The 24,404-nt window shown below is 45.4% G+C and overlaps 1 protein-coding gene across 2 annotated transcripts in view; it reads left to right on the plus strand.

Moving 5' to 3' along the window:
* Positions 1–17,005, plus strand: part of PARM1 (prostate androgen-regulated mucin-like protein 1) — a 95,622-nt gene extending 78,617 nt beyond the window's left edge. Inside the window, exons 3-4 of one of the 2 annotated variants that reach the window (XM_081144229.1) lie at positions 4,650–4,728; positions 15,395–17,005. In XM_081144229.1, the coding sequence (XP_081000355.1) occupies positions 4,650–4,728; positions 15,395–15,479 (164 nt within the window). In that variant the 3' untranslated portion in view covers positions 15,480–17,005. The remainder of the gene's footprint in view (positions 1–4,649; positions 4,729–15,394) is intronic. The other variant, XM_081144228.1, reaches the window with a different exon arrangement.
* The last annotated feature ends 7,399 nt before the right edge of the window (positions 17,006–24,404 follow it).

A 24,404-nucleotide genomic window follows, 5' to 3' on the forward strand; every position in this document is an offset into this window, starting at 1 on the left:
GGAGAGCCCCTTCTGAGTGTGGAAGACTTCCTGTGTCCATGAGGGGCTGATAGGAGTGTGACAAAGAAATGGGGTGTGTCTGTGGTGGGAGAGGTGGATCTGGGGAGAAAGACCCTTAAAATGATGCTGCAGTTTACTCCAGGACTGCGCAGGCCCAGAACAGAGCCAGAGCAGGTCAAGTGATGACCTCCGGGCAGCTTCCTTCCTTGAGTGGTCTGCCCAGGCCTGCCCAGCAGTGTGGTCTTCTGAGAGTTCGCTCTGACTCTTCAAGAATATCATCTGACTCCATTCAGGTCTTCCTAAAATAACTCCCCTCCAGCTCCATCACCAGTGGGGACTTGAAAACACATGCTGCTGTGCTGGGACCATGGCTTTAGTGTGGCAGGAATAGGTACTTAGGTAAGACCTGGAGGGGGGACTTGGTGATGGGGAGGCGGGGAGGCTGCTGCTTTGGCAGCTTTTTTAGCACAGTGACTGAGCTCAGAAACGACCAGTTATCTTTTTTTTGCCAGAATTACATTTATTTGTTCAACATTAAATGAATGAGTTAAGCACCCACTATGGGTTAGAGACTGCAGCGGGGGCTCAGGATGTGGTAAAAAGGGGGAGAGATGCCAGATGAATCTGGGTAGAATCTGCCTGGGAAGCTCAGCACAGAGTGTTTGAAAGAAGCAGACTCAGAGCGCTGACACACAGCAACGCTGCAATTTGTTTGGGGTGTTGCAAGGCTCCTGAGAGGGCTTGACATTTAGTTGTCATAAAGGAGTAGGAGTTGGCCAAGCTGGGTAAAGAGCCAGGGAAACAACCAGTATACCAGAGACTAAAAATGCAGACCCTGGACTGAAACAGTCCTGGATTCAAATGTTAGCTTGGCCCTAGCCAGCTTGGCTCAGGGGTTAGAGGGTCAGACCCTGGACTGACAGGTCTCGGGTTCAATTCCAGTCGAGGGCACGTATCTTGGTTGCAGTCTCAATCCCCGGCCCCGGTTGGAGGCATGTGGGAGGCAACCAGTGTGTCTCTCTCGCGTCGATGTTTCTCTCTCCCTCCACCCCCCTTCCACTCTCTCTGAAAAGCAAAGGAAAAAATATCCTCAGGTGAGGATTTAAAAAAAAAAAAAGTTAGCTTAATCATTTACCAGATTATAAAACCTGAATCAAGTCTTTAATCTCTCTGAGCCTTCACTTTCTCATCCACAAAATGGGAACAACTGTACTCAGCTCACAAAGAGAATGAAATGAGATGATAGCCGTAAAGTTCTCAGCACAGTGTCGGCCCAAAATAACCACCTGCAAGTGTAGAATAGGTTATTCTCCAGTCTCTTCTGGTTTTTTTGTTCTGGGTCATTATGAAAGTGGTAAAATGACACCCTGCAAAACCCCAGCCTTCAGAAAGGCCCAAAATTCAAGAAGGCTCTTGCTCATGGATCTTCAACAGCCCTCCGGTCAGGCAGAGCATGTTGGCGTGGCGCAGTGTGCTAGCACAGTGGAACCTGCTTGTACCTTGGCTTATGAAATCTACAGAGAAGTTTACTCCAGTTCTCTCTTAATTCTCCTGGCTCCCTGGCTTTTCAGCATGAGTCACACCTTGTCCGTAACTTAGATCCCAATGAGGAAGAGCTGTAACTCCAGCCACCGTCCCACCCCGTCCCGGCGCACTGCCCGCCGAGTGTCCACAGCTTCCTTCCTAGGGCGAAGCTGCCCCTGCCCAGCTACACCTTCCTCATGTTCTCTTTCCCTGCCCCACTTAGAAAAAAGAAAACGGAGGAGACGGGGAATTCCAGTTTAGTTTAAACAGAGCGAGGCAGGAAATGACATTTGTTTTCACAAGGAGGAAATTAAGCCTTTTCTGTTACCGTTTAAAGTTGTGCTAATGTTGGCTCAGCCACCCCCTCAGATGTTCACACTGTATTGCCCTGAGGTGTGGAACTTCCCAGGGTGAGGCTCTCCGCTGCTTCTGAAAGTAGCAGCTGCTGGAGAGGTGACAGGGAGCTCAGGACACAAGACATCCTAGGGAGGGGCCTGATAAAGACCTTCTAGTTCCAGGGACCCTTGCTACCAAGGCTGGCACCCTCTGAGGAGAGCTGGTGGGTGGCAGAATAGTTAATAAGATGGTCCAAAGTATAATCGATTTTACCTGATATGTTTTGGCCTCAGGTTGGGCAGTACCAGCCCTTAGAAGTGTCCCTTTGCTCAGCTGCCCTCAGGACCCATCAAGTGGAAAAGTGCCTGCTAATTCCAGCTCTGGTCACACGGGCTAACTATGAACAAGAAAAGGTGGCCTGAAAGAACCCTATTTGAAGGCTGGGGTTACATGGAGAGCTGGTCACTCTATCACTTGCAGCTTTTTTAAAACAAAGAACAGCACTTGAGTTGGGGAAGTGCCTGATTTATCTTTAGAAACAGGTGATATATAAATAAACTCAGTAAATCATAGAATTGGAGGAGATCCAACTGCTCAGAGTTAGGGAGGAAACTTTGAGAAAGGTCAAACCTACAATTTCCTATATGAAACTATCCCTGTGGCAAGAAAGAAGAGTTATAGAAAAATCAACTATATCCCTTTTTTAAAAAAAAAAAAAAAGGAGGGAATTAAATTAAAAGGTCAGTTTTTAAGATTGCCCCTAATTGTAATCACTGTATCTTTTTGAAACCTGAAATACTCCCAGCACCTTACTTTGCAGTAATACCTCCTCTCACGAGCTCTTAAAAGAGCTGTCAACAGGCTTCCGTGAACTTGGAATTGTTCTAATTTCAGCACAGTTTGGAGGCCGAGAAGCTAAGTGCAGCCTTTCAAAGTAGGAGTGGGAGCTTTTCACAAGGGGATCAGACCTCGAACTTTCTCTGTTTGATCTGATCTGCACATTTGAGCATTTGGTGTCATAATTCTATCTTCACAATAGTAAAAAAGGGAAGAGAAACGTACTGATATTATGCTAATCATGCTGTAAAGGGTTCCAGGAGCAAGGAGATAGGCCTGTGAGCATCCAGAAGTGTGGAAGTTCTGAAATGGTGCAATACAGTCAATCTGGGCAGACACACCAAGCTCTGGCCTCAGTCTCTAGGTTAGCAATGAACCTCCAGCGGGGGGCATGGATGTCTGACGTAGCCTTCTTTCACCCAAAGCTTTTGGGGAGTTACTAAAGAGTTAATGAGTAGACTGATTTGCTTCTCAGCTCTACTCTAATTCCTTTGGGGGATGGGCTAATAAGAACAATATACAAAAGGTGAGGGAAATAAAAGGAGAAATGACAAAATAAATCTCCAAAAATGTGGGGCAGACCCATCACCTTTGGGGCCTAGTCCTTGAGAGATGGATGGACAGCAGTCCAGCCAGGTATATTTGGAGAGAACTTTAGCTGGGTGCACATGGCATCTCATTTAATCCTCTGAAAATTGTGGGCGAGAGCAGGGCAGCTCTTCTTTCTCTGTCACTGCAGGTGAGTGTTATACCAGTAGACAGGGTTAAATAGCTCACGGTCACACGGCGAATGATGCTGGAACCACACTTGAATTCCCATATTCAGACTCCAGATCTCTGATGCTCTTTCCAATGTGTCTCAGAGTCCTATTCATTTGTTGAAACAGTAAATAATTTCCCAGTGTCCTGAAAGAGTAAGTGGGGTCCCTAACACCAATGTTAGTGCCAAAAAGTCAATTTAACTATAGGGGACAAGAGTGCAATTGATTCTTGGCATTTCTAAGGTGAAATAAAACTGAAACATATACATTATTAGTCCAAAGCTCACACAAAAAGAGTGTTGTGCTTCAAAATAGTAATCTTTGGAAGCAGTATGGTTACTCTTCCAAGGCTACAGGCTCAAAGGGTTGGTGTGTGTTTTTTTAACTGTTCATTAATAGTTGCCTTTGGAAACAGATTTCAAACTACACAATAAAACATTCATGTTACTTTGTGATTGCACCGGGTTAATTCTACCAACAAAAAATACTGTTACCTACCAGGCTTGACCTTGTTTTGATACCAAACTTGACTTTATTCTCCCCAAAATCAAATTCAGCTTTCAAGGATGAAAGCTGGATACACGTCCCAAAGAAGAATTTTTTTTAAATGCTCTGATTTGATGGCATCATTCAGATAGTGCCTCTCCTACCAAGATGACCCTTTTGAAGTGGACACTACCTAATACAGCTCTGCGATTCTGGTTTATTTAGAAAACAACCCCATTACTTTGTAGTAACCCTTCAATAAAACATCCTAAGGCTCCCAATATTTTGCAAATGATAGAAAGAGGAGGCAGAGCTTATAAGAGAAGAAAACAGGATTCCAGGAGATTTTGAATCTCCTACCCCTGTAAACAAGAGCAACAGCAGCAGCAACAGATTGCTGTCATTCTACGGGCAACTTTTTGTTGCAGGGACGACACCCAACCAACTGAGCCACACCAGCCAGGGCTATGGGTGTCATTCTTAAAATGAAAATCAAATATTACTGTGGACTATACTCTGGTCTCCAGGTCAGCCAAAGGTCTCCATAAATCCTGACCATTTACCAAAACCTTACCTAGCACGAAACGCGTTTTGGTAATAGAAGGAAGACCCCAGCCCGGGTTTGTTCTAGCTCTGACTTCTCCGTGGGAGGATGTGAAATGAACCCCCTCCTCACCGTCTTGCCTGTGCCTTTCCTCCCCCCAGGCAGCATCGCCGCCATCACGGTGACCGTCATCGCCACGGTGCTGCTGGTGTTCGGAGTCGCAGCGTACCTGAAGATCAGGTGAGAGGGCTCCCCGCTGCTGGGCTGCAGGCCGGAGTTGTTTTGCCTGCTTCTAAGAAGCACCTTGGCTCTCAGGGGTACTGGCAGGGAAGTGAAATGGCCAGGGGGCTCCACAGTGGACAGGGAGATGGTAGTGTCTGGGCCCCGGCAGAGCAGAAGAAATTGGCTGGAACGCGCAGCACGGTGCTGTAATGGACCCAGAATGAGCCTGGAGTCGGGAGGCGGCTTCGCCTCTCTGCCCTGAACTCACCCCGCGGCCCTGAGCGGGAGGAGCCGTGTGGCTCCTGACCCTCGAGTTGTCTCATCTGAAAATGGGACACGGGTGGGCTCAATGGTTCCTAAAGATGAAGTCTGGACACTGACGTGTGGATGTGTACCCGGTCTGTAAGGAAGTTTTCACTGGTCCTAAGGAAGGCAAAATGCTGAAAATATAAGAAAAGTGTAGCATTTTCTGTAAAATTGTTTTTCCCCCCTGAGATTATGTCCTTATGTTTTTGGTTTTAAAATGTCTTCTGTTATGAAATGAAGGTGATCACAGATGGTAGCTGAATCGTTACTCTTTTTAGCCAAATAGAAAGCTGCAAGACTCTGTCAGCCCCCACTTCTGTTGTCTGTTGCTCTGTGAAATCCCAAAGTCTCAAAACCACATCACTCACACTGACTGTCCTCCCAGCTGTAAAATGCCAAATGGCAAGTGCCGGTCTTATTTGCCAGTCTGCGCAGTGCCCATGAAAAGGGACAGAAAGACATGTGCTTCCATGGTGAACACAGCCATCTTTACAGAAGCTCCTCTGACCTGTCCCTTCCCCGCTAAAAGCCCCCAGGGGCTTCTCTGGGTACTTGGAATTGAATCCTAAGCCCTCAGGTTGGCCCCCGAGCTCATTCCTGGACCCAGCTTCCTATCTCTTCTCACTCCGTCTCTCCTTTTTGACCTCTGAGCTGCAGTCACTCTGGCTGTCTGTCCAAAGCTTACCACATGCCAGGTTCTTGTTCTTTCCAGGCCCCTGGCCCTTCTTGGTCTCTTCCCCTAAAACCCTCTTCTTCTAACTCTTCCTCCTGTGTGGCTTTCATGGCACATTCTCCGGGAGACTTCCCTTCCAGTTTGGTTCCTGTTATTAATTCTCTGATTTTTATTCTGGCTGTTATCACTGTCTGTAACTTCATTTGCTTTTTATATATTTCTTTGTTTGTTGCCTCTTTTCCCGACAAAAAATGGAAGCTCCTTGAGGACCCAGACTTTATCTGCGAGCAAGTGCTGGGCACAAAGAAGACACTCGATAAACTCAGTCGGTGAACCACTGAACAGGAGAGGGCAGTCACTCGGGCACTGTCGTGCGCACTCACCTACAGGCCCACCGACTTCTCGCCTCAGCCCTGCTTCTTCCTCAAGGGCGTGTGCACGGCCTGTTTTTCCCTCCTGTGCTGGTTGCTCGTGTGGAGCTCAGCGTATTTACTTTATCGTCCCTATGCACACACCCTGCCCACACCAGTGCCCATGAGGGTGCTCCCCCTTCCTCCTTCCCTTTTATCTCCCTCCACCTTTTGTTCTAATGGGGACCAACTCAATCTAGTGACTGTGTCAAGTATAAGAGTGCCCCGTAATATCACCTGCAGCTAAGGTACAAAGAACAGGAAAGCCAGGTTTGGAAGAGAAATTGGAATTAAAGGGCCAGAACTACCTGTGTTTAAAAGCCTTTTATAAAAGCATCCTTAAATCTCCTTCATATTTTTTAAGAGAAAACCTTTCTCTTCATTAAGTCTATATTTTCTTGAGCAGCAAACTTAATTTTATGAATTATATCTTACCGAATGGCACTCTTTTTCATCTGGTTTAATTGCCAGTTTATTACTGCAGATATGCTGTCTTTTAATTATCAGTTAAATTGGCTGTTATGAACTAGCCTAAGAACCTCATTCCCACTTTATAACAAAGTTTCTCTTTTTATTGGGGGCGCTCAACAAAAGGGACTTACGGATTAATTTAGAGTCATTCTGGAACCACCACTGGTGAGTGTCTGAAGGGCTCTGTCCCCAAGAATACAACCTCCACTGGAGTGTGGCTTGAAATAGAAATTCTTCTTCTTGCCACACACTTGCCAAAAATAATGTTGAAATAACCTAAGGACTCTTCTTGACTTCAGGCAAGAATTCAAGTTAACCATCTCAAACCTCCCACCTACTAGACAGGCAGTCTAGAACAGTGATTAAGAATTCAGACTCCACAGCGCTAGACCTCGATCTGAATCCCAGCTCTACCATTTTGGAGCAGGTTCTAGTGTGACCCGAGCACATTACAGAGCTTCACTCACCCTCACTTCTCTCCCTTGTAAAATAAGGGCCATAATTTTAGCTCCTTGCTAGCACTGCTGGGAGGATTATTGGATACTGCTTCCCGAGTACATAACCCTGCCATCATCGTCACCATCATCATGGAAGTGGTCAACTAGAAGGGACCCCAACAATAGCACAGTTGCTTGATGACAGTTCTGAGTATTAGCCATGTGCCAGGCACCCTTCTGAGCATGGGAGCAGGGTGATCACATCAGTGATGAGACACAGTCCTGCCATCTCAGAACTTACTGTGTTTGGAAAATTTTCTTAGCAGGCCATTAAATCGGCCCTAATGAGTGCTGATTAAAATTGTATAACATTTCATTTTAAAAATTTAAAGTATATTTTTCTCAAGGCATTCTCAACACTAGATAGATGTGGTGAGTGAGCTGAATTAGTCATGGTTTCTCTCCCCCTTATAGGTCCTCCCTCTAAAATGGAGGAAGGCCCCCAGTGGTAGAAGGTTGCTGTTCATCTTCGGCACTTCCAACTAAAGGACAGATAACGTGCTCAGAAATCTGTCTAGAAACCCCCTAAGGAAAACCCCATTCTGTTGCTGTGTTAATTATTTGGGCAAAATAACATAAGGAGGTTAATAACTATCATGAATCTTAAGACTGTGCTAAAACCCCTTCAAGTGTTGTTTTGCCAGATTCTTGGAAAGCCCTGCTAATCATTCATCAAAAATACATTTGGCTCAGTTGACGTGTGTGTGTGTGTGTGTGTGTGTGTGTGTGTCTACCTAAGGCTGGGTTTTGCCTTGGCTGGAAATTTATTTTATTTCTATCGTCCCAGATTTCTGAGAACAATAACATGGCAAGAGATCTGCTGTCTGTGGTCATTTAGCTCACTTGGCTAGAGTAGCAAGTGACTGAAATCACAACCCATGAGGGAACCATTAGCTTCTGGCCTGAAACACAGGTTATGTCCCTACAAATGCAAAAGAAGAGTCCGCTTGAGAGAGCAGCCTCACAGCCAGAAAAGGGCTTGCCGTGCAAGCTCTGCTAGCAGTGTCTTAGTAGTTCCACCTTTCTCCCAAGTTCTGCTTCCCTCTGAGGCATCAATAAAGTCATTAGCCATCCGTTTTCACACCCCTATTCTTTGTGGACTGTGACCCCTAGTTTTGTGGCAGTGCTCCCTGCAGGAGAGCCACATATCTCTGATACCTAGGCCACTTTCGGATGCAGCTTCCAGAAATGAACTGCTCTGAACCTTTCAGGGCTCTTCTCTACTCTCTGTCGACCCCCCTTTTAGCCAGCAGCAGCGTGGTATGGAGGGAGGAACATGGGCTTCGTGGTCAGGTTCTGCTTACCATTGAGGCAAACTGCAGTCTCCCTGATCTTTAATATTTCATCTGCAAAAATAGAGCGAAGAGTGCCTACCTTTCGAGCTTGCTTAGAAGAGGAAGTAGGAATGGAGAGCCCCCGGAGAGGCCAGGTAGCGTGGGGTTAGGAACACGCACCGGAGGCAAGGTTACTGACCACTCTGTGCGCAGTTTCTTCCTTTTAAAATGGCACTGTACAAACCTAACTCAGGACTGGAGGATTAAATTATGATGCAGATAAACTGCGTGCTGGTTATGACATGAGGGCGCTGGAAGGACTAACTACTGTTGTTAAAATAATGCTTACTCAGGCGCTTAGTAAAATGGTAACCGCCCCCAGTCCCATTCAGTAGGCATCAGGGGCCCAAAGGAGAGGGGGTGCCAGGAGGAGAAAGATGGCAGAGTAGCTCCGTTTTCTAATGTTCCATGTTGGAGTTTCAATTGTGCTTCTTCGAAATGCCTGTGAAGTTGCATCCGGGCCGTATGCTCCTAAATGAAACTATCTCTGAGCAGTCTTTATTCCAGGACTTGTCTGCAGCTCTAAAGGAGAGCAGAGGCCCTGCCTGCCTCTTGCAGAAGGGTGTCTTTAATTAGTGATGATTGAAGAATGAAGTAAGTCGGTTTTGTTTAGTTTAAATTGGCTCAAACCCGGTCAGCCAGGAGATAATCCCCTGCGAGGAGGCCGTGTCTGCTATCGCCAGCAATGTGGACGCTGCTATAATTAGGCGTGCTGGTAGCCCAGACAGGCAGGACGGCTGTTCCCTCGCGGAAATAAATGTGATGTTGATTTATAGGCTCCACAGGGCCTGGCTCTGGAGGCATCTTGTTAGAAGGCCCCTGTTTTGCTTTCGGTCTTCGGTGGTTATATTTTATATAACTGGTCTCTTTCTGGTTGTTGTTAGGTTTGAAGAGTAGGCCCAGCCAATCATAAAGGCTAAGGTTTCCTACAGTTTGTGATCTACAGGTTGCCTTTTTCAGATCAGCTCCACCATTCGGAAGGTCTAGGTGACTTGATTCTCTACTTCAACCTTCAATGTGCATAGGAATTAATGGGAGAGTTTATTTAAAAACAAAACAAAAAAAAAAAAAAGTTTCCTGGGTCTGAGCCCCACAGGGTCTACTTCAGGAGGTTGGGTGGGGCCCGTCACCGGCATCTCTCACCAGCTCACAGGTGGTGCCAGGCTGCTGGTCTGCCAACCACACCATCAGCTGCTGTCCCCTCGTCTCGTCTCGTCTCCTAACACTCCAAACACACGCTTCGCTCTAGCGTTTCCCAGAGAGGCCGCCCTGCTGCTCCATGCCCGTTACTTAGAGCATGCCGAGCCCTCTGCTGGAGGTATTATTTCACCCACCTCTTTGTATCTGGCTGACTTCAAGTTGTCTGGCTCAAAAGGGACCCACCCTCCCCACGGAGAGCCCCTTGCGGCACCTGCCTCCTTTGCTGGAATCCCTTCTTCGCTCGTCTCCTCTACCAGAAGGATATCAAGCCCCTGGTAGTACCTGGCATATAATAGCTGCTTTATAAACATTGTGCCTGACTGAATGACTCTGGGTAGGAAAGTTTAGGGGAAGCAGTGTTTGTTTCCTTCAAATCGGGAGAAAGGAGGTTCAGAGCAGGGGAAGCCACGGGAACCGGTTAAGCCACACACTCGCACTAGCTGCCTCGTGACCCTGAGCTTGTTTACAGACAGACAGGTGTTCCAGTGTGCAGGCCTTTTGGTAATGAGTGTCTGCCAGCATGATACCTGGCAGATAATTTTTAAAATTAAAAAAACAAATTGTATCTGTCCCTTCAAAGTAAATGTGGTTATTTAAAGATTAGTTTAAAAGTAACTGCATTTTAAAAGAAACCCAGACTATGTAAAGAGCGCTATGAAAATGATATTTAGAAATGTTTCCATCATTGGGATTTGGTAATGAGAAGACGAAAGTGATAGAATTCCTGAATTGTGATATTAACTGTGGGCAAGTAAAATCACTCCTAATGGTCACAGTTTTCTTGACTTCAAAATTGTAGCTCACAATTCTTAGCTTTGACAAATGTGCCATGGTTATGTAAGATGTTAACATCAAGGGAAGCTGGGTGAAGGGCATGTGGGAATTATCTTTGCAGTTTTTCTATAAATCTAAAACCATTCCAATATAAGAAGTTTCTTTTTAAATTATAGTTCAGTAGCTGGTTCACAGATGTGTGGTCTGCTCCTGCCCGAGCCTTTGCACTTGCTGTTCTCTCTGTCTGTAGGGTATGTTTTAGACATCCATGTGGCTCATCCGCATCTCTTCTATGTGTCTGCTCAAATGTCATCTTAGTGAGACTTTCCCTGATCACCATGTTCAAAATGAGAATCCCCACCTCTCATTTGGAATTCCTCACTTCCCTTCCCTGCTTTATTTTCCTCCATTGCATATATTACCATCTGCCATATTAGTTTTCATGTCTTATTTATTGTGTCTGCCCCTACTAAAAGTATTCTCCCTTAGGACAGGGATTTGGGTCTTTTAATTCACTGAAGTATCCCCCAGGCCCCAGTATAGAGCCAAATAGATAGTAGGTTTTCAATGAATAGTTCAATGAAAGGAGCCAGGCAGGGAAACGACCATAAGAGAAAGCAAGGCACCAGTGGAAACAAAAAATGGAGACAGTGTCAGCTGCGCCAATCTGGCTTTGCTAATAGATGATGAGAGTCTAAGGCTTAATTACTAATGACGGATGAGGTGCAAGTTCAGCTGTGTTTTCACAGCACTGAGCCATGTCTCCTTCATTTTCATATCCCTCCTTCTCAGCACATAACAAGCACTAATGAGTGAATGGCAAGACTCCCTGACTAGAGAGGCAAGGACAGGTAATAAAGTTGGAGCCCTGATGGGGATCTGGGCTTGACCCTTATAAGGGGGAAGGTGTTTCTAAAATATGTTTGTTTCAACACAAGGAAAGCGAAACCTCATTCATTTTCAAAGACAATGGAGGTCCATTAAGGACTGATGCTACAACTACCTTAAAATAGGTACCATTTTGTGGTTGTGGAGAAGGCCCCAAACCACAGGGTCACCACCACATGTACCAGTTTTCATAAACAAGGACTCGCCGACTGGGGGGGGGCCTGCTCCCTATTCGAGCAAGGCCACTTGAGAAGGAAGCAATGAGGCAAGGACTTAACATAAATCACTCCCTGTCTTGTCCCCTCGGTTCTGCTCTTAGCTGACTAATCCGCACAGTACACTAGAATAACACTGACAGCGAGCCCTGTGCTGTCGATTAGCAGGGACTGTGAGCCCTGCACCCAGTCTTCTAAAGCCGCGTCATCCGGGGGTGAAATTTAGCTGTAATTCTCTTTCCTCTTCCTATTTTTAAGGTCAAAATGGTGGCTTTGACTCTTGGTTGTTGTTTTTAAAATATATCTTTATTAATTTCAGAGAGAGGAAGGGAGAGGGAGAGAGAGAGAGAACCATCAATGATGAGAGAGTCGTCATTGACCGGCTGCCTCCTGCACACCCCTGACTGGGGGTCAGGCCTGCAACCCGGGCATGTGCCCTGACTGGGAATCGAACCACCATCTCCTGGGTCCTAGGTTGATGCTCAACCACTGAGCCATGCCTGGCTTGGTGACGCTTTGTTCTTTAATAAGATGTTTTCACTTTGCCACAGTTATATTGCACGATAAATTGCCACAGGCCATACTACTCCCTGTGGTCATTGACCAAGCAAACTCCATATATACTATTTATATGCTACTGAATGTACCCAGTTATCATCAAATATTTATAAAAGAACCATCAAGAGCAGCATATTGGATGTTCAGAAAATAAGAAGAAACACAAGACACAGTCTGCCCCCAAGAGGTCTATCATTTAAGGAGAGCCAAGGCACAGCCAGTAGAAACAGCTATGCTGGGTGAGTGCCAGTCTTCACTGAGAGATTGAGTAAACAAAACTCTTTGACCTGGCGATGATGTCATTTGTACAGATTGCTATTCAGATTGAAATTAGAGGAGGCAGTGTTGTGTTATAGAACAGGGAGACCTAGGTTTTAGTGCCAGCTCTACCATTAAATCACATGGACAAAGTCATTTAGTTACCCTGAGCCCCACCTTCCTAAATTTGGGAATGAGAGTATTTTCACCTCTAGACTTCACAAATGCCAGTCTGAAAACCTCCCCCATTTCCATCTAAAACAGGCCATGATTTAAGAAGTTTTGACCTAGACGGATCATTTAGAATGATCATCAATTATTCTTCACTTATCACATAAGCGGGCGCGCGCGCACACACACACACGTTTGTCTAACTCTATATATGGTAGGATTTAAACAAGCCTGGCTTGAATCCCAGCACAACCAATTCTTCTTTTTAGGCTCATTAATATATTAAGCAAGCCTTCCGGGTTCAGCACATTCCCAAATATGGTTTATCTATATCTCTTCCTTTGCTACCCTCATTTATCAGTATTTTGCTCAACACATTGTTCAATACAATGAGAAGGCTCAGAAAAATGAAAGATCCATCTATTACTGTATTGTGTGTGTGGTAAATGTCTCTTCCGATACAGCAGATTCAGGTACAGCTCTGATCAAGTAGTCTTACCTAAAATAACCATTATCAGTAAAACCTGATGACCAAAAGACTTTTAATCCTCTAACTTCACTCCAGCATGATAATAATTTTTAAAAATTCAAATAACAGTAATATAAGAAGCTGGTTTTATAACTGCCTGGGGCATAGTTTCAGGAGTTTCTGGTGGGAGGGAAGCTCACTTTTCACTCGATGTCTTTTATTACTTTTTACAGATTTGCCATGGGTTTGTGTAAGTTTCGTTATAATAAAAATTAAAAAGCAATATTGGCCAACACTTTTTGTGTATTTGCTATGTGCCAGGCCTTTTATGTGCATCACCTCAGGTAATCGTCCCAACAACTCTAACACAATTGTTTTTAAGTTTCTCCTTTTTATAGATGAAGAAACAGGGGGTTAAAATCACATTCAAGAACATACCTCTATTGGCCCTACTGACATCTAAAGGGAATAAAATTATATGATGCAAATAAAAATGGTGTTAGAAGTTAATTTACCATGCAAAGGTGAGGCTGGAATGCTCTATCAATAAAGGAACATGTTTATTAGGTAGATGTTGGCCAGGCTCGCAACGCTAAGTCACACTGAAATTTAGGCTCGGCTCCAGTCTTATAATCCCCAAGTTTTCACTTGTCCATTCTACAGCTCCCATTTCTCAACCATCCTGTTAAAAGATTTGAGTGGAACTGGAGGTTTGAATTGTGGGAGGAATGTTGGCGATGGATAGATGGTGACCTCATCTACCAAAACTGGCCTCTCCATTTGGTCAATCAGAAGATAGGCGATGTGCTGTTTGTGATCTATTTCCTCCTCGCACCCCCAGAAATGAATGTGGACCTTTAGAGAAACGAGCACATCAAAGGTCTGGCTCTTTGCAACAGATCATGTCTTTTTCAAATACCTGACAGATGGAAATAGGCTTCAGAGAGTAACAGCAATTATTTTAGCAACAAATATAAATATAGCAAATGCTTTCTGTACCTCTCAGATTATATCTTTATTTTGTTTAATTTTTATATCTAGCTAAGACTGGGCATGTTTATCTGTTCTATATATAGCATAGCTGATTTCCAGTGGCAAGGTGTAATAATTCACATGCTAGCATGAACCTCAGAGGCACCACATGTTCATTTTGTGATGTTTTCCCACTCCTGTCACTAGTTTTAGTCTTAAAATGACCATAATCCTTTCTAGGAAGCTCCCAATTTGTGAACAGATTGGTCTGTCAGGATGTATTTTTTTCCCCAATCACTGTTTCTTCCACCAAAATTTATTGAGGGCTTACTATGTGCCAGATATTCTTCTGGAGATAGAGCTAAAAACAAAGAAAACAGCCAAATAATCCATACTTATAGTCTCGTTAGGGGAAAGAGGCAATAACAAAATAGGTAAGTAAATTATATAGTATGTTAGAAGGTAATGAGAACTATGAGGAAAATAAAGCAGGGAGTGTTTGGGGGCTCTGCTCGGGTGGGGTGGGAGATGCAAGTTTAATTGGAGTTGTTAATGAAGGCATCACTGAGAAGGTGACTTTTGTACAAAGACTTGAAGAAGATGAAGGAATAAGCCATGTGGAGATCTGGAGGACAACTGTTCCAAGCTGAGGGAACTAGTAAGTGCAAAGGCCCTGAGGCAAGAGTATATCCAGGCATAAGGGAGAAGAAAGAATGAGGCCAGCATGTTGGAGCAGAGGGAGCAAGAACTGGAATAGTAGCTGATGTGCTCGGAAAAGTAACAAGGGCCAGATTCTGTTGGGCTTTGCAAACCTTTGTTATGACTTTGTCTGAGGTCTGTTTCTCATAGAAGTAATATGAATTGTGGGACAGGTTCCCAGAATGACCACCAAAACCCATTAAACCCATACTGCCACTGAACTAAGGTGTTAATCAGACTCTGGGAAGCCGAGCTCAGAGCACTGGACTTAGATCCAGGAGGCAGGGTGTTGACGCGTGGCTCAGGGTGACTGGCATGTCAGTTAACATCTCTGAGCCCCATTTTCCTCATTGGAGAAATAAGGATAAGCAATATCTGCCCCATGGCTTATTCTGAAGATCAAGTGAAAGCAAAACATAGATGCATTTTGTAGACTGTAAAACGCTATATAAATGTCAGGAGGGGTGGGAACATACTTATTTCAGGGAAATTTAAGTTCAGGACCTAAGTCAGAATGCCAGGAATGCAACCTTCCCATTTGCCCAGAACTTCTTTTTAAATAGCCATGGAAATGGGCCTCTTTCTCCAGCACTGCAGGTCAAGGAGAGAGCAGGACCCTGCTGACCTCGACAGGTTGGTAGGTCTGTTGCCAAGGGGATGTCCTAGTGAAGAATCACAGCTTCCCTCCCGTGGGCCTTGTGAGCCTCCCCACTCAGGCTGCAGGGCATTAGCTGTCGTCAGAGGGGCAACTTCTCCAAATAACCACGACCGTCTTCTCCTTCCCACCAGGCACTCCTCCTACGGAAGGCTCCTGGATGATCACGACTACGGCTCCTGGGGAAACTACAACAACCCTCTGTACGACGACTCCTAACAGAGGAACGTGGCCTGGGAGGAGGGATAACTGCTCTTTATTTATAAGTGCTTATCCAGTAGAATTAATTACAAGTACCTGAAGCGCATTGAGCGACAATCTTAAGCCCTGTTTTATTGGTTTGGTTGTTTCATTTTCCTCTCTCTCCTTTGGCTGCTACAACTTCCCCTTTCTGGTACAAAAAGAACCATTATTTAAAGGTGTGTGGAGGCTGATTTGCAGCTGAAACGGGCCAACCTTGAGCGAGGGGCCAGACCACCAGGACCCAAGACAGAGGCTTCTGCACCCACCACGGGCCCCACTGCAAGGACTGAGGACGAGCAATCCAGCCAGTTGCTTTGTTAGGGGTTACTTTTCGGGGAACTTTTTGTTCACGGTATTTCTTAAACTTTTATTTAGAAAATTGCATTCAATCTCAATCATTGGAAAGGAAATGAGTGCTGGGAGGATCTCACTCGGCAGGTAAGGAAGCAGGGATTTCTCAGATTCTTTTTTAATCTCTGCTTACCTGGCTGTGTCTGACAGGACCCCTGTTTGGCTCTGCAAACTGCACCCCAGCTTCTTAGCGGCCTAATTCATGAAAGAGGAAACTGGAAAGTGCCCCAGAGGAGGTCCGCAGGCACAGCGGCAGAGTTGCAGGTTGCTGTCAGATGTCAGCATCCCTTCTACCTGTCCTCCCCTCCAGGCCACCTGTCTCCACTAAGGGTGCCTGTCCTAGTGAACAGCAGCTGGGATCCCAGCCCATGAGCAAGCTGGCAGTGGAGCTGCGGTTCCACGGGCGAAGGCTACGAGATGAGCTTACTTAGGCAAGAGAAAGCAAGAGGCCTGCGGAGTGTACCGTGGGGAGAGTGGGGGACAGTGGGGGAAGGAGGGAGCTGACGTGCACTGAGAACCTCATTAGGTGAAGTGGGACTCGGCTCTCAGTAACTGTCAGAGGCATCCACTGCTTGGAGGAGCCCATAGATTCCTTGCTTTATACCCACAAAGCAACTGGTTCTCTGCCAACTGTCTGTTGGATAATGGCTATAAACTGTTTATTAAAAAAATATTTTAAGACAATATCTGCAGTTGCTCAGTGAGGCATTTCCATAGAAAACAGACATGGTAATTAATCCATTTATTATCCCCATACACTTACCTTACTAATTCTGCCCTCTAATAAATCACAACCCCTGGGTAGATAGTCTTAAGATCCTGCATAACAAATCTGAGAAGAACTGATCATTTTTGCAGGTATTGATTTATTGCAGGGGTTCTCAACCAGCAGGTGGTTTTGTACCCCTCCCTGGGAGGTGGGGGAGACATGTGAAGATATCTGGTGACATTATTTTATTGTGCTACTAGTGAGTAGAGGCCATGGATGCCCTAAACATTCAGCAATGCACAGAAGAGCCCGCCACAACAAAGAATTATCTGGCCAAAAGTGTCGGTAGTGCTGAGTTTGAGAATCCCTAATTTATTGCAGTGCCCATTGTGACAGAAAAGGACACTCTCAGATTCTAAATGAAATAAAATGATTTGTTCAATTTTTATCTCAAAAGTGTTTAATTTGTTAGCTGATGGGTTGTTTGGGACACGCTGGTTGCCTTTTTATTTCTTTGTGTGTTCTAGATAGCTTTATTTCATGGCTGTAACTCTGTCCTTCTACAACATCTGATATTAGCAACAGGCATCTGCTGTCCTGGTTTCATGGAGGAGAAAATATACATTGGGTCCCATTCCAAAATGTGTTATATTGTCTAACAGCGTCATTAAGAACTTGACACTGGTCAGTTTTTATTTCTAAACGCGGGCCTGCTGCCACAACTCTGTTAGTTTCCAGAAACTTGACCCTCAGCTCCTCCTGTCACTTGCTGTGACCAGCAATGTGCTGGCATGTAAACCACCAGTGCCGGTCTGTCCTAAACCCCTCTGGTGTCAGACACCAGAATCCGGGCCATGTCCACAAACCTGCCATCCCACAATCTGAAGAGAATTTATTCCTAAATTCCTTACGCCCCAAAAGAGAGTGAGCAACCTCTAGAGGAATTTTACAGAAGAGGTAGGTAATGAGGACTGGAATCCTGACATCTCTGATTATTTAAAACATCAAAAAAATTGTTTAAAGTGGACATGCTCAGAAAAATGGCCAGGAATGGCCGATACCCCTCCAGCACCACTTGGCCTGAGTAACTGTCCCTCTTCCCTACCCTCACTCCCTGCAAAGGCTTTCAGTTGGGCAAAGGATGATTCAATAAAAACAGAACATTCCACATTTTTTATCCCTCAGTCAAAAGCATTCTGACAAAGTGTCCATGAAACACCTCACAGAGGTGCACTTCTGGACACCGCTTCTGTCATAAACACTGATCGGAGGAGCCAGCCTCTTGCCAAGGAGTTCTGACCGATACAAGCCATGGGCTCGGCAGCATCTTTCCTTACCGAAGGCTGCGATTGTGCAAGAGCAGCTGATGCATTTGTGGTTCTTATTAACTTCCACATCCTTATGGAAAACAGAAGAATCTGAACCTACAGCAGATCTCAGCCTGCAGGCAGTTTCATATCTCTCCCCAAGGGGACAGCTTCCTATAAAAACTCTCACACTCCTTGTTGTTAGTATAAAATACCAATGGGATGAACCTTACTTTGCCAATGCATTTTTTTTTCTATTTTTGAGTTGGCCAAAGGATTTTAGCAGCTTAATCCAACAAACTTGCTACACACACACACACACACACACACACACACACACACACACAAAATATGTGGATAACTGACGACCTTTACCTCAGGGAGAGTGTGTCCAGCTCTGCCCAAGGGAAGTGGCTCCATCAGATCTAAACAACCACATACCACCCAGGGATGGGACTTGTCAAGGCATTGGAGGGATGTCGGGGCAGGAGGGAGGCCAGCAGCCTCTTCTAGGCTACAGCATGCACATGATGAAATAATGAGACTCAACTTTGTTTTCTTTACTTGTGGCCCCAATGAAGTCCCCAGCTCTCTTTGGATGTCTGCGTCGTCATTGCTTAAACGGGGGGTGACGCTTTCCTGCTGACCTCACCCCATGCTACCTCACAAATGTGTTGTGAGGACTAATGAAATCATGTCTACAGTGTTTTTGGTTTCTGCAGAAGAATATTTATAGACACTTTCAGTATTTTACGTATTACATAGGTACATAAGTGATCTCAGTTTCTTGTTTGCTGTTATACTGGTGTGTTGTTTTACTTAAATCTATAAAGTGACAGCCGTGTTGCAGCCGCGTCAGGCAGCTGTTACGGCTCCAGGCTGCCCCATGCAGCGGACTGACTGAGGGCTAACCACGCCTGGAAACAAAGGTTAGTTTCCATCTGCAAATGAAGGATGGCGGAGACACAGGGCTCACAGGCTGTTGAGTTAGGGTCCAGCAGTAGACCTCTGGCCTTTACCATCCTGGGGTCTTCTGGGTTCTTTGTGGGGTTGATATTGGTTTGATATCATCTGTTTCCCCTTCATCTTGCTTGCAAGGGTGCATGGTTGAATCCCTTGCATCTGGGAAATGAATTTTGCAACTGGGCTAGATGCTAATTTGCACGTTGATTCACCTTCTTTGCCTTTAACCTCTTTTTGGCAAATGAATGTACCATTTCAACTTTGATTTTAAAGTACTAGTTGATATTGGTAATAGTGCTAACCAAGAGACCAATGCCAGATTGCTCTCTCGGGGTGAGCTAGCCAACATCATTTAAAGATGGAAAGACCTGCAACTTCTTTGATATTTAATGTAATTGTATCTACATTTGTTGTAAGACTTATTGTATACCAATGATATCAATTAAAGGTGTTAAAAAGTTGTGTCTGACAGTGGTGATTCACATTTTGATGTTTTATTACTCAAGCCATTCAGTTGATATACCCAATACTGCTTATATTAAGTAGCTCTGGCTTGTTCTTATAGAAAACTTATCCCACATTAATCAGAAAGAATGTATGCACCCCTATGTTCATAGCAACGTTATTCACAATAGCTAAGAGCTGGAAACAGCTCAAATGCCCATCAGTAGATGAGTGGATAAAAAAGCTGTGGGACATTTACAGCATGGAATACTATGCAGCTATATAAAAGAAGGATCTCTTACCCTTTGAGACAACATGGAGGGACCTGGAGAATATTATGTTAAGCTAAATAAGCCAGTCAGAGAAAGACAAATATCACATGATCTCACTTATATGTGGAATCTAATGAACAAAATAAACTGACAAAATAGAGCCAGAGACATGGAAGCAGGCAACAGACTGAGGATTCTTAGAGGGAAAGGGGGTGGGGGCAGGAAGACATTAACCAAAGAATTTATATGCATAACCCACGGACACAGACAACAGTGAGATGAAGGCCTGGGGAGAGGGCGGGAGTGGGGAGGAGGGGGTCAGTGTTGGAGGGGGACACCTGTAAAACTTTCAACAATAAAGGTAAATTTAAAATATAAATAAATACTATTTCCTGCAGTGCAGGGAGGTCTCTCTGATCTTGAAAAGAATTGAAGAATATCAGAGATGAAGAAACTTTCCAAGCCGTGATTTTACTCTTAACTATATACTGTGCCTTATAAAATAGATGTTTAAAAAAACCAAACATTTTGATTGAACAAACAGATTGTGATGCCTAATCCAGTCATATAAAAGCATATTGGCACTGACAGTACATTTGATAGTACTTGGTTCACTCTCTTTCCAAAAATTACACTCAGCATACCCATCTTTATCTGACAGTCAAATGGCAAGCAGTATCAATCATCCAAAACATAATTTCAACCCCAAGAAGCTAACCAAAGATTATTCTGGTTCTGAAGAAAAGAGCAACACCAAATCCCATGCATTTTGTGCCACAGGAGAAGAATGGAGCCGCCTGCAAACTAGAGCTCGTTGGTTTCCCAACATGTAAACTTCAGGTCATATTTAATAAGTTTACGTACCTGGCTTCCAGGAGCACAGCCAGGAGGACTGCCTGGGAAGAGTCAAGGTGGGGAATGGGAAGAAAGCACAGAACAGGCCCTTTTCCACTGATTATTTGGTATTTCTTGAGGACCTATTATAGGCATGAAAACAAATAAAGGCTCCATTATTCCAAGCTTGCCTCAACAGAATTTGTCAGAAAGCACTTTAAATGTGCATAGAAAAAAAAGGCTTAATAATAATATGTAGTGTTTATATAGTATGGGTTCTTGGGTTCAAATCAATATTTTCCCCAGCATTATATAGCTTTTTCAAGTCAGATCATATTCTGTTTTGATTATTTAGCACTGTATCTACAATCTTTCACTCTGCTAAAATTCAGTACTACTAACCAATTGCTAGCTATATTTTGATTGTAGTCAGAAAGCATTAAGTCATAAATGACACTTTAAAAGAACTAATAAAATTGGGAGGGAAACCTATAAGAGGTACGATCTCTTCTCTTAATAGATCTAGTCTTTGGCAAATACAGAATGGACTACATTTACTGCACTTAAGCAGCATTAATCAATTGGAGTCAACAAATGTATTGTGTTTCTATTTTAAACAAGACACTGAATATTTACTATTAAAAAAAGGATTGTAATTAATATTCATAAGGACTTTAGATGCCTGTAGGCATTGTCTAATGTAACCTTTGCATCAGCTATAGTGGCCATTACACTCTCCCCATCTTACAGATGAGGAAACTGAGGTTCCAGTATATTAAACTCATTCATGCCTGTACTAAATCCTATGTACTCCATAGTGAATCAGGTGGCTCCCGCTCTCCATATATTTTCAGTTTAATAAGCATCAGAGTTGGGATTCAAACAAAGTTCTTTAGTCACCAGAGCCATTGGTCTTTTTCTTCCCAAGGGATTGGTATCTGATGTAAGTATAACCCAGTTCTTAAGACTCTCACACCTCTTGCTAAAATAGGAGCCTGTACCCTTCACAAAGTCCTCCTGAGCTATTTTGGGCAGTCTTGAAGGTATCTGGCATGCAGCCCACGGCAAGCCCAGTCAGCTCCCAAGCACGTGTCTGCTGACCTCGGCTGCCCTGCTGGGCTGTGTTCTCTGCCAAGGGGGAGATGCCCCCCCACCCCGTTCAGTTAGGGCACCAACACAGGGCGCCTCGGTCTCCCAGAGCTGTAGTGAACCCTCTCTCTTAGTTTCCACTTGTGTCCTCCCTGCTCTCCCCCAGCCGTTAGGTGTGAGTCCACAGCAGCCTGTCTAAGGGTGCAACCTTTGGAATCACTCGCTCTTACCAGAAGACTCCATCAGTGTGCCAACTCGTCTGTCCTTGGTGTCATAATAATGATAGCCTACTCTCGCATGGCACTTGCAATCAGCCAGATACTGTTCTAAGCACTTCACATGAATTGTCCTCCCTATGAGGCAGATGTTACTAATATCCTCTTTATACAGATGAGAAAACTAAGGACCCAAAAGGCATAGAAACTTGTTCAGGATCACACAGCTCGTCAGTGATGGGGCAGAATTCAAATGCCAAGAGTTGGCCTCCAGGGTCCATGCTCTTGCACTTCCACAAAGCCCTGACTCTGTGCTGGAGGTTCCTGACACACACACTCACCAGCCATCAGACAGGCCCGTCTGTGTCTGAATCCAGGGTGGGACAACCTGAGGCCAAGGCTGCACCCACCAAGGCAAGGTCCCTACCTGAAGGAAGGTTTCTAGAGTGGTCAAAGGGGGGGAGGGGGGGCACCTTTGGGGCACCCAGCCTGGTAGACTCTGAGCTGCCTCTATCTAGAGTCTGGCACTTCCAGCAAGGTCACCCACTCGACATCCACCAGCTCAACAGCAGGGGCCTCCAGGATGACCCTTCCCTTGGCATCAGACCCACACAGCAGGTGTGGTGAGAAAGTCCAGACCGCTGTCTTGCTCTCCCACTAGCCTTCTCTCCCTTGGCACCTGGACAGAATTCGCTGCAACGAACACTGCCGGGCAGAGTGTTGAAAAAGCCAAGTTGGTCAGAAGCCAGGTGTTATCGGGGGGTGAGAGAGACAAATGCCCAGCCCGGCGCCTGTGCCAGGACGTTCCGCTCTGCAACAGAGCTTCATCAGGGAGAACAAGCAAGCACACCGCCCCTCCACCGGTTTCTGGGATGGGTAGTAAAGGTTTAATACAAAGTTAAGGATTTTGTATAGAAATTGGAGTCTCATACAAACTTTGCAAGAGCAGGAAAAGAAAAGGCGAGGGAAGCCGCTAGCTGGTAACTGCTGCAGTCCTCGGGTCTCTGGGCAGCGGCCCCTTCTCAGGCCGGAGCGAGGCCGGCGGTCCCCAGAGCCCCCCGGGCAGTCGCACCTGCCCCCACGCCTGAGGGCGGCGCTTTCTGGAAAATGGTTTTGCATTTTCTATATCTCACCTAAGAAGCTCTCATGGACAAGCTCTAGCCAGAACCATAAGGAAAGAGGATTATAAGAAACGTGGTTCCTGGCCCCTCCTCTGTGTTGCAAGGGAGATCTTAGGAAAGGGTGGCAACGATGCGGAGCTGAAACTAAGCAAATGAGCACAGTCCACCTTCCTTACCCCAGATGAGATCTTCCCCAAAAGGACAACAAGGACATCGTGTTATCCCTAAGCCAACGCAGCTGTCTCTTACACAGCTGAGGGTCACTCCCCTGCCCCCTAAAATGTTCCTTTAGCTCTCGGAATAGTCTCTTTGAGTTCAGATGCAACCTTCCTTTGATAGTCTATTATTTAAATGCCAAATTATCATGTGAACCCTTTGTATTGGAACTGAGGGGGATGAGAAAGGAGAGGAAAATAACTGAGTAATATATATATGAATATACCTATACACACATCAAAGCAAGAATGAGAATAGGCAATTCCAAGGCGTCCTTTCTGCAGCAGCCATGTGAGCGCCTGGTGCTTACAACTCTCTTCCCCACTGGCATGGCAGGCACGCTCCTTCTGTCTTCAGCCAACCTTCCAGCGGGTCATGGCTCTTTATGTGGCCCGTGACTTACCCTTCTGCAGAAACGGAAACTAAAAAGGAGAGAGGAAGCTACTGACTGCACACTCTACCATTTCAAATTTTTAAAAGAGGGAGGGATGGAGGGAGGGACTCACATTGCATATAATGTGCCATATACTCTCCCCTCCCAACTTTCATTGCTCTCCCCCCCATCCCTCCAGCCCACCTCATCCACCCCCAACAAATAGAAAAAAGAAAAGTGGGAGGGAGAAAACAGAGAAGGGAAACCATCCTCTGCACTTAGCTTGCTGCATGCAGAGCCCTGGGCCATTCCACTCCTCTGTCTACCCATCAAGTCCTCCCAGCCCCCCATTTCTGCTTGGGGTCTTCTCTGGAGAATGATGCATTCTTCGGAAAGCCAGAACTTAATAAAAGAGCTGCGAGGATGAGCGGTGGCTAGTAAGGGCAGGGTTTTCTTTCCTTTACTCACCTCCTGCACAGCCGTTCCACAGACCTTTCCTCCCCTCATGTCCTCCCAACCCCCCACCCCTCCCCTTATGAGGAGAGGCCAGGCTGCTGATGGTTTGCTGAGCCATGAGAGCAAGCTCTGGAGCTCATATGCAACAAAATGAAATACATTTATCTGTTACAAGAGAAGTAATTCCCAATGGCAGTGCATCCCAGGGGCTGAGGCCCAGGGGCTGTTGGAGGGGTTGTGCCCTCTCCCCCTGAACAGCCATTTCTGGAATACAGCCAAACTCACTATGCAGCCCCACTCAAGGGGGCATGGCTTGAGGCCTTTGCTTTCCCCTTCCCAGCCTTTTCAGCATAACTGGAGAGGCTGAATTTATGTCTGTCTCCTGTGGGCCAGCTTTTATGCTCCTATGAGTTCAGGTAAACCCTGAGCTAGCTTCTTGGGGGACTGATCTCCTGAGTCATCCAGAGGACGGACATGTAGGCTCTTCAATAAAGAAAGACACAACCATTCTTTCCTACCTTCCCTGAGACACTGGAAACTAAGGCAGCTGG

This window comes from Miniopterus schreibersii, assembly GCF_964146895.1.
Source record: "Miniopterus schreibersii genome assembly, chromosome: 1".
NCBI classification, from domain to species: Eukaryota; Metazoa; Chordata; class Mammalia; order Chiroptera; family Miniopteridae; genus Miniopterus; species Miniopterus schreibersii.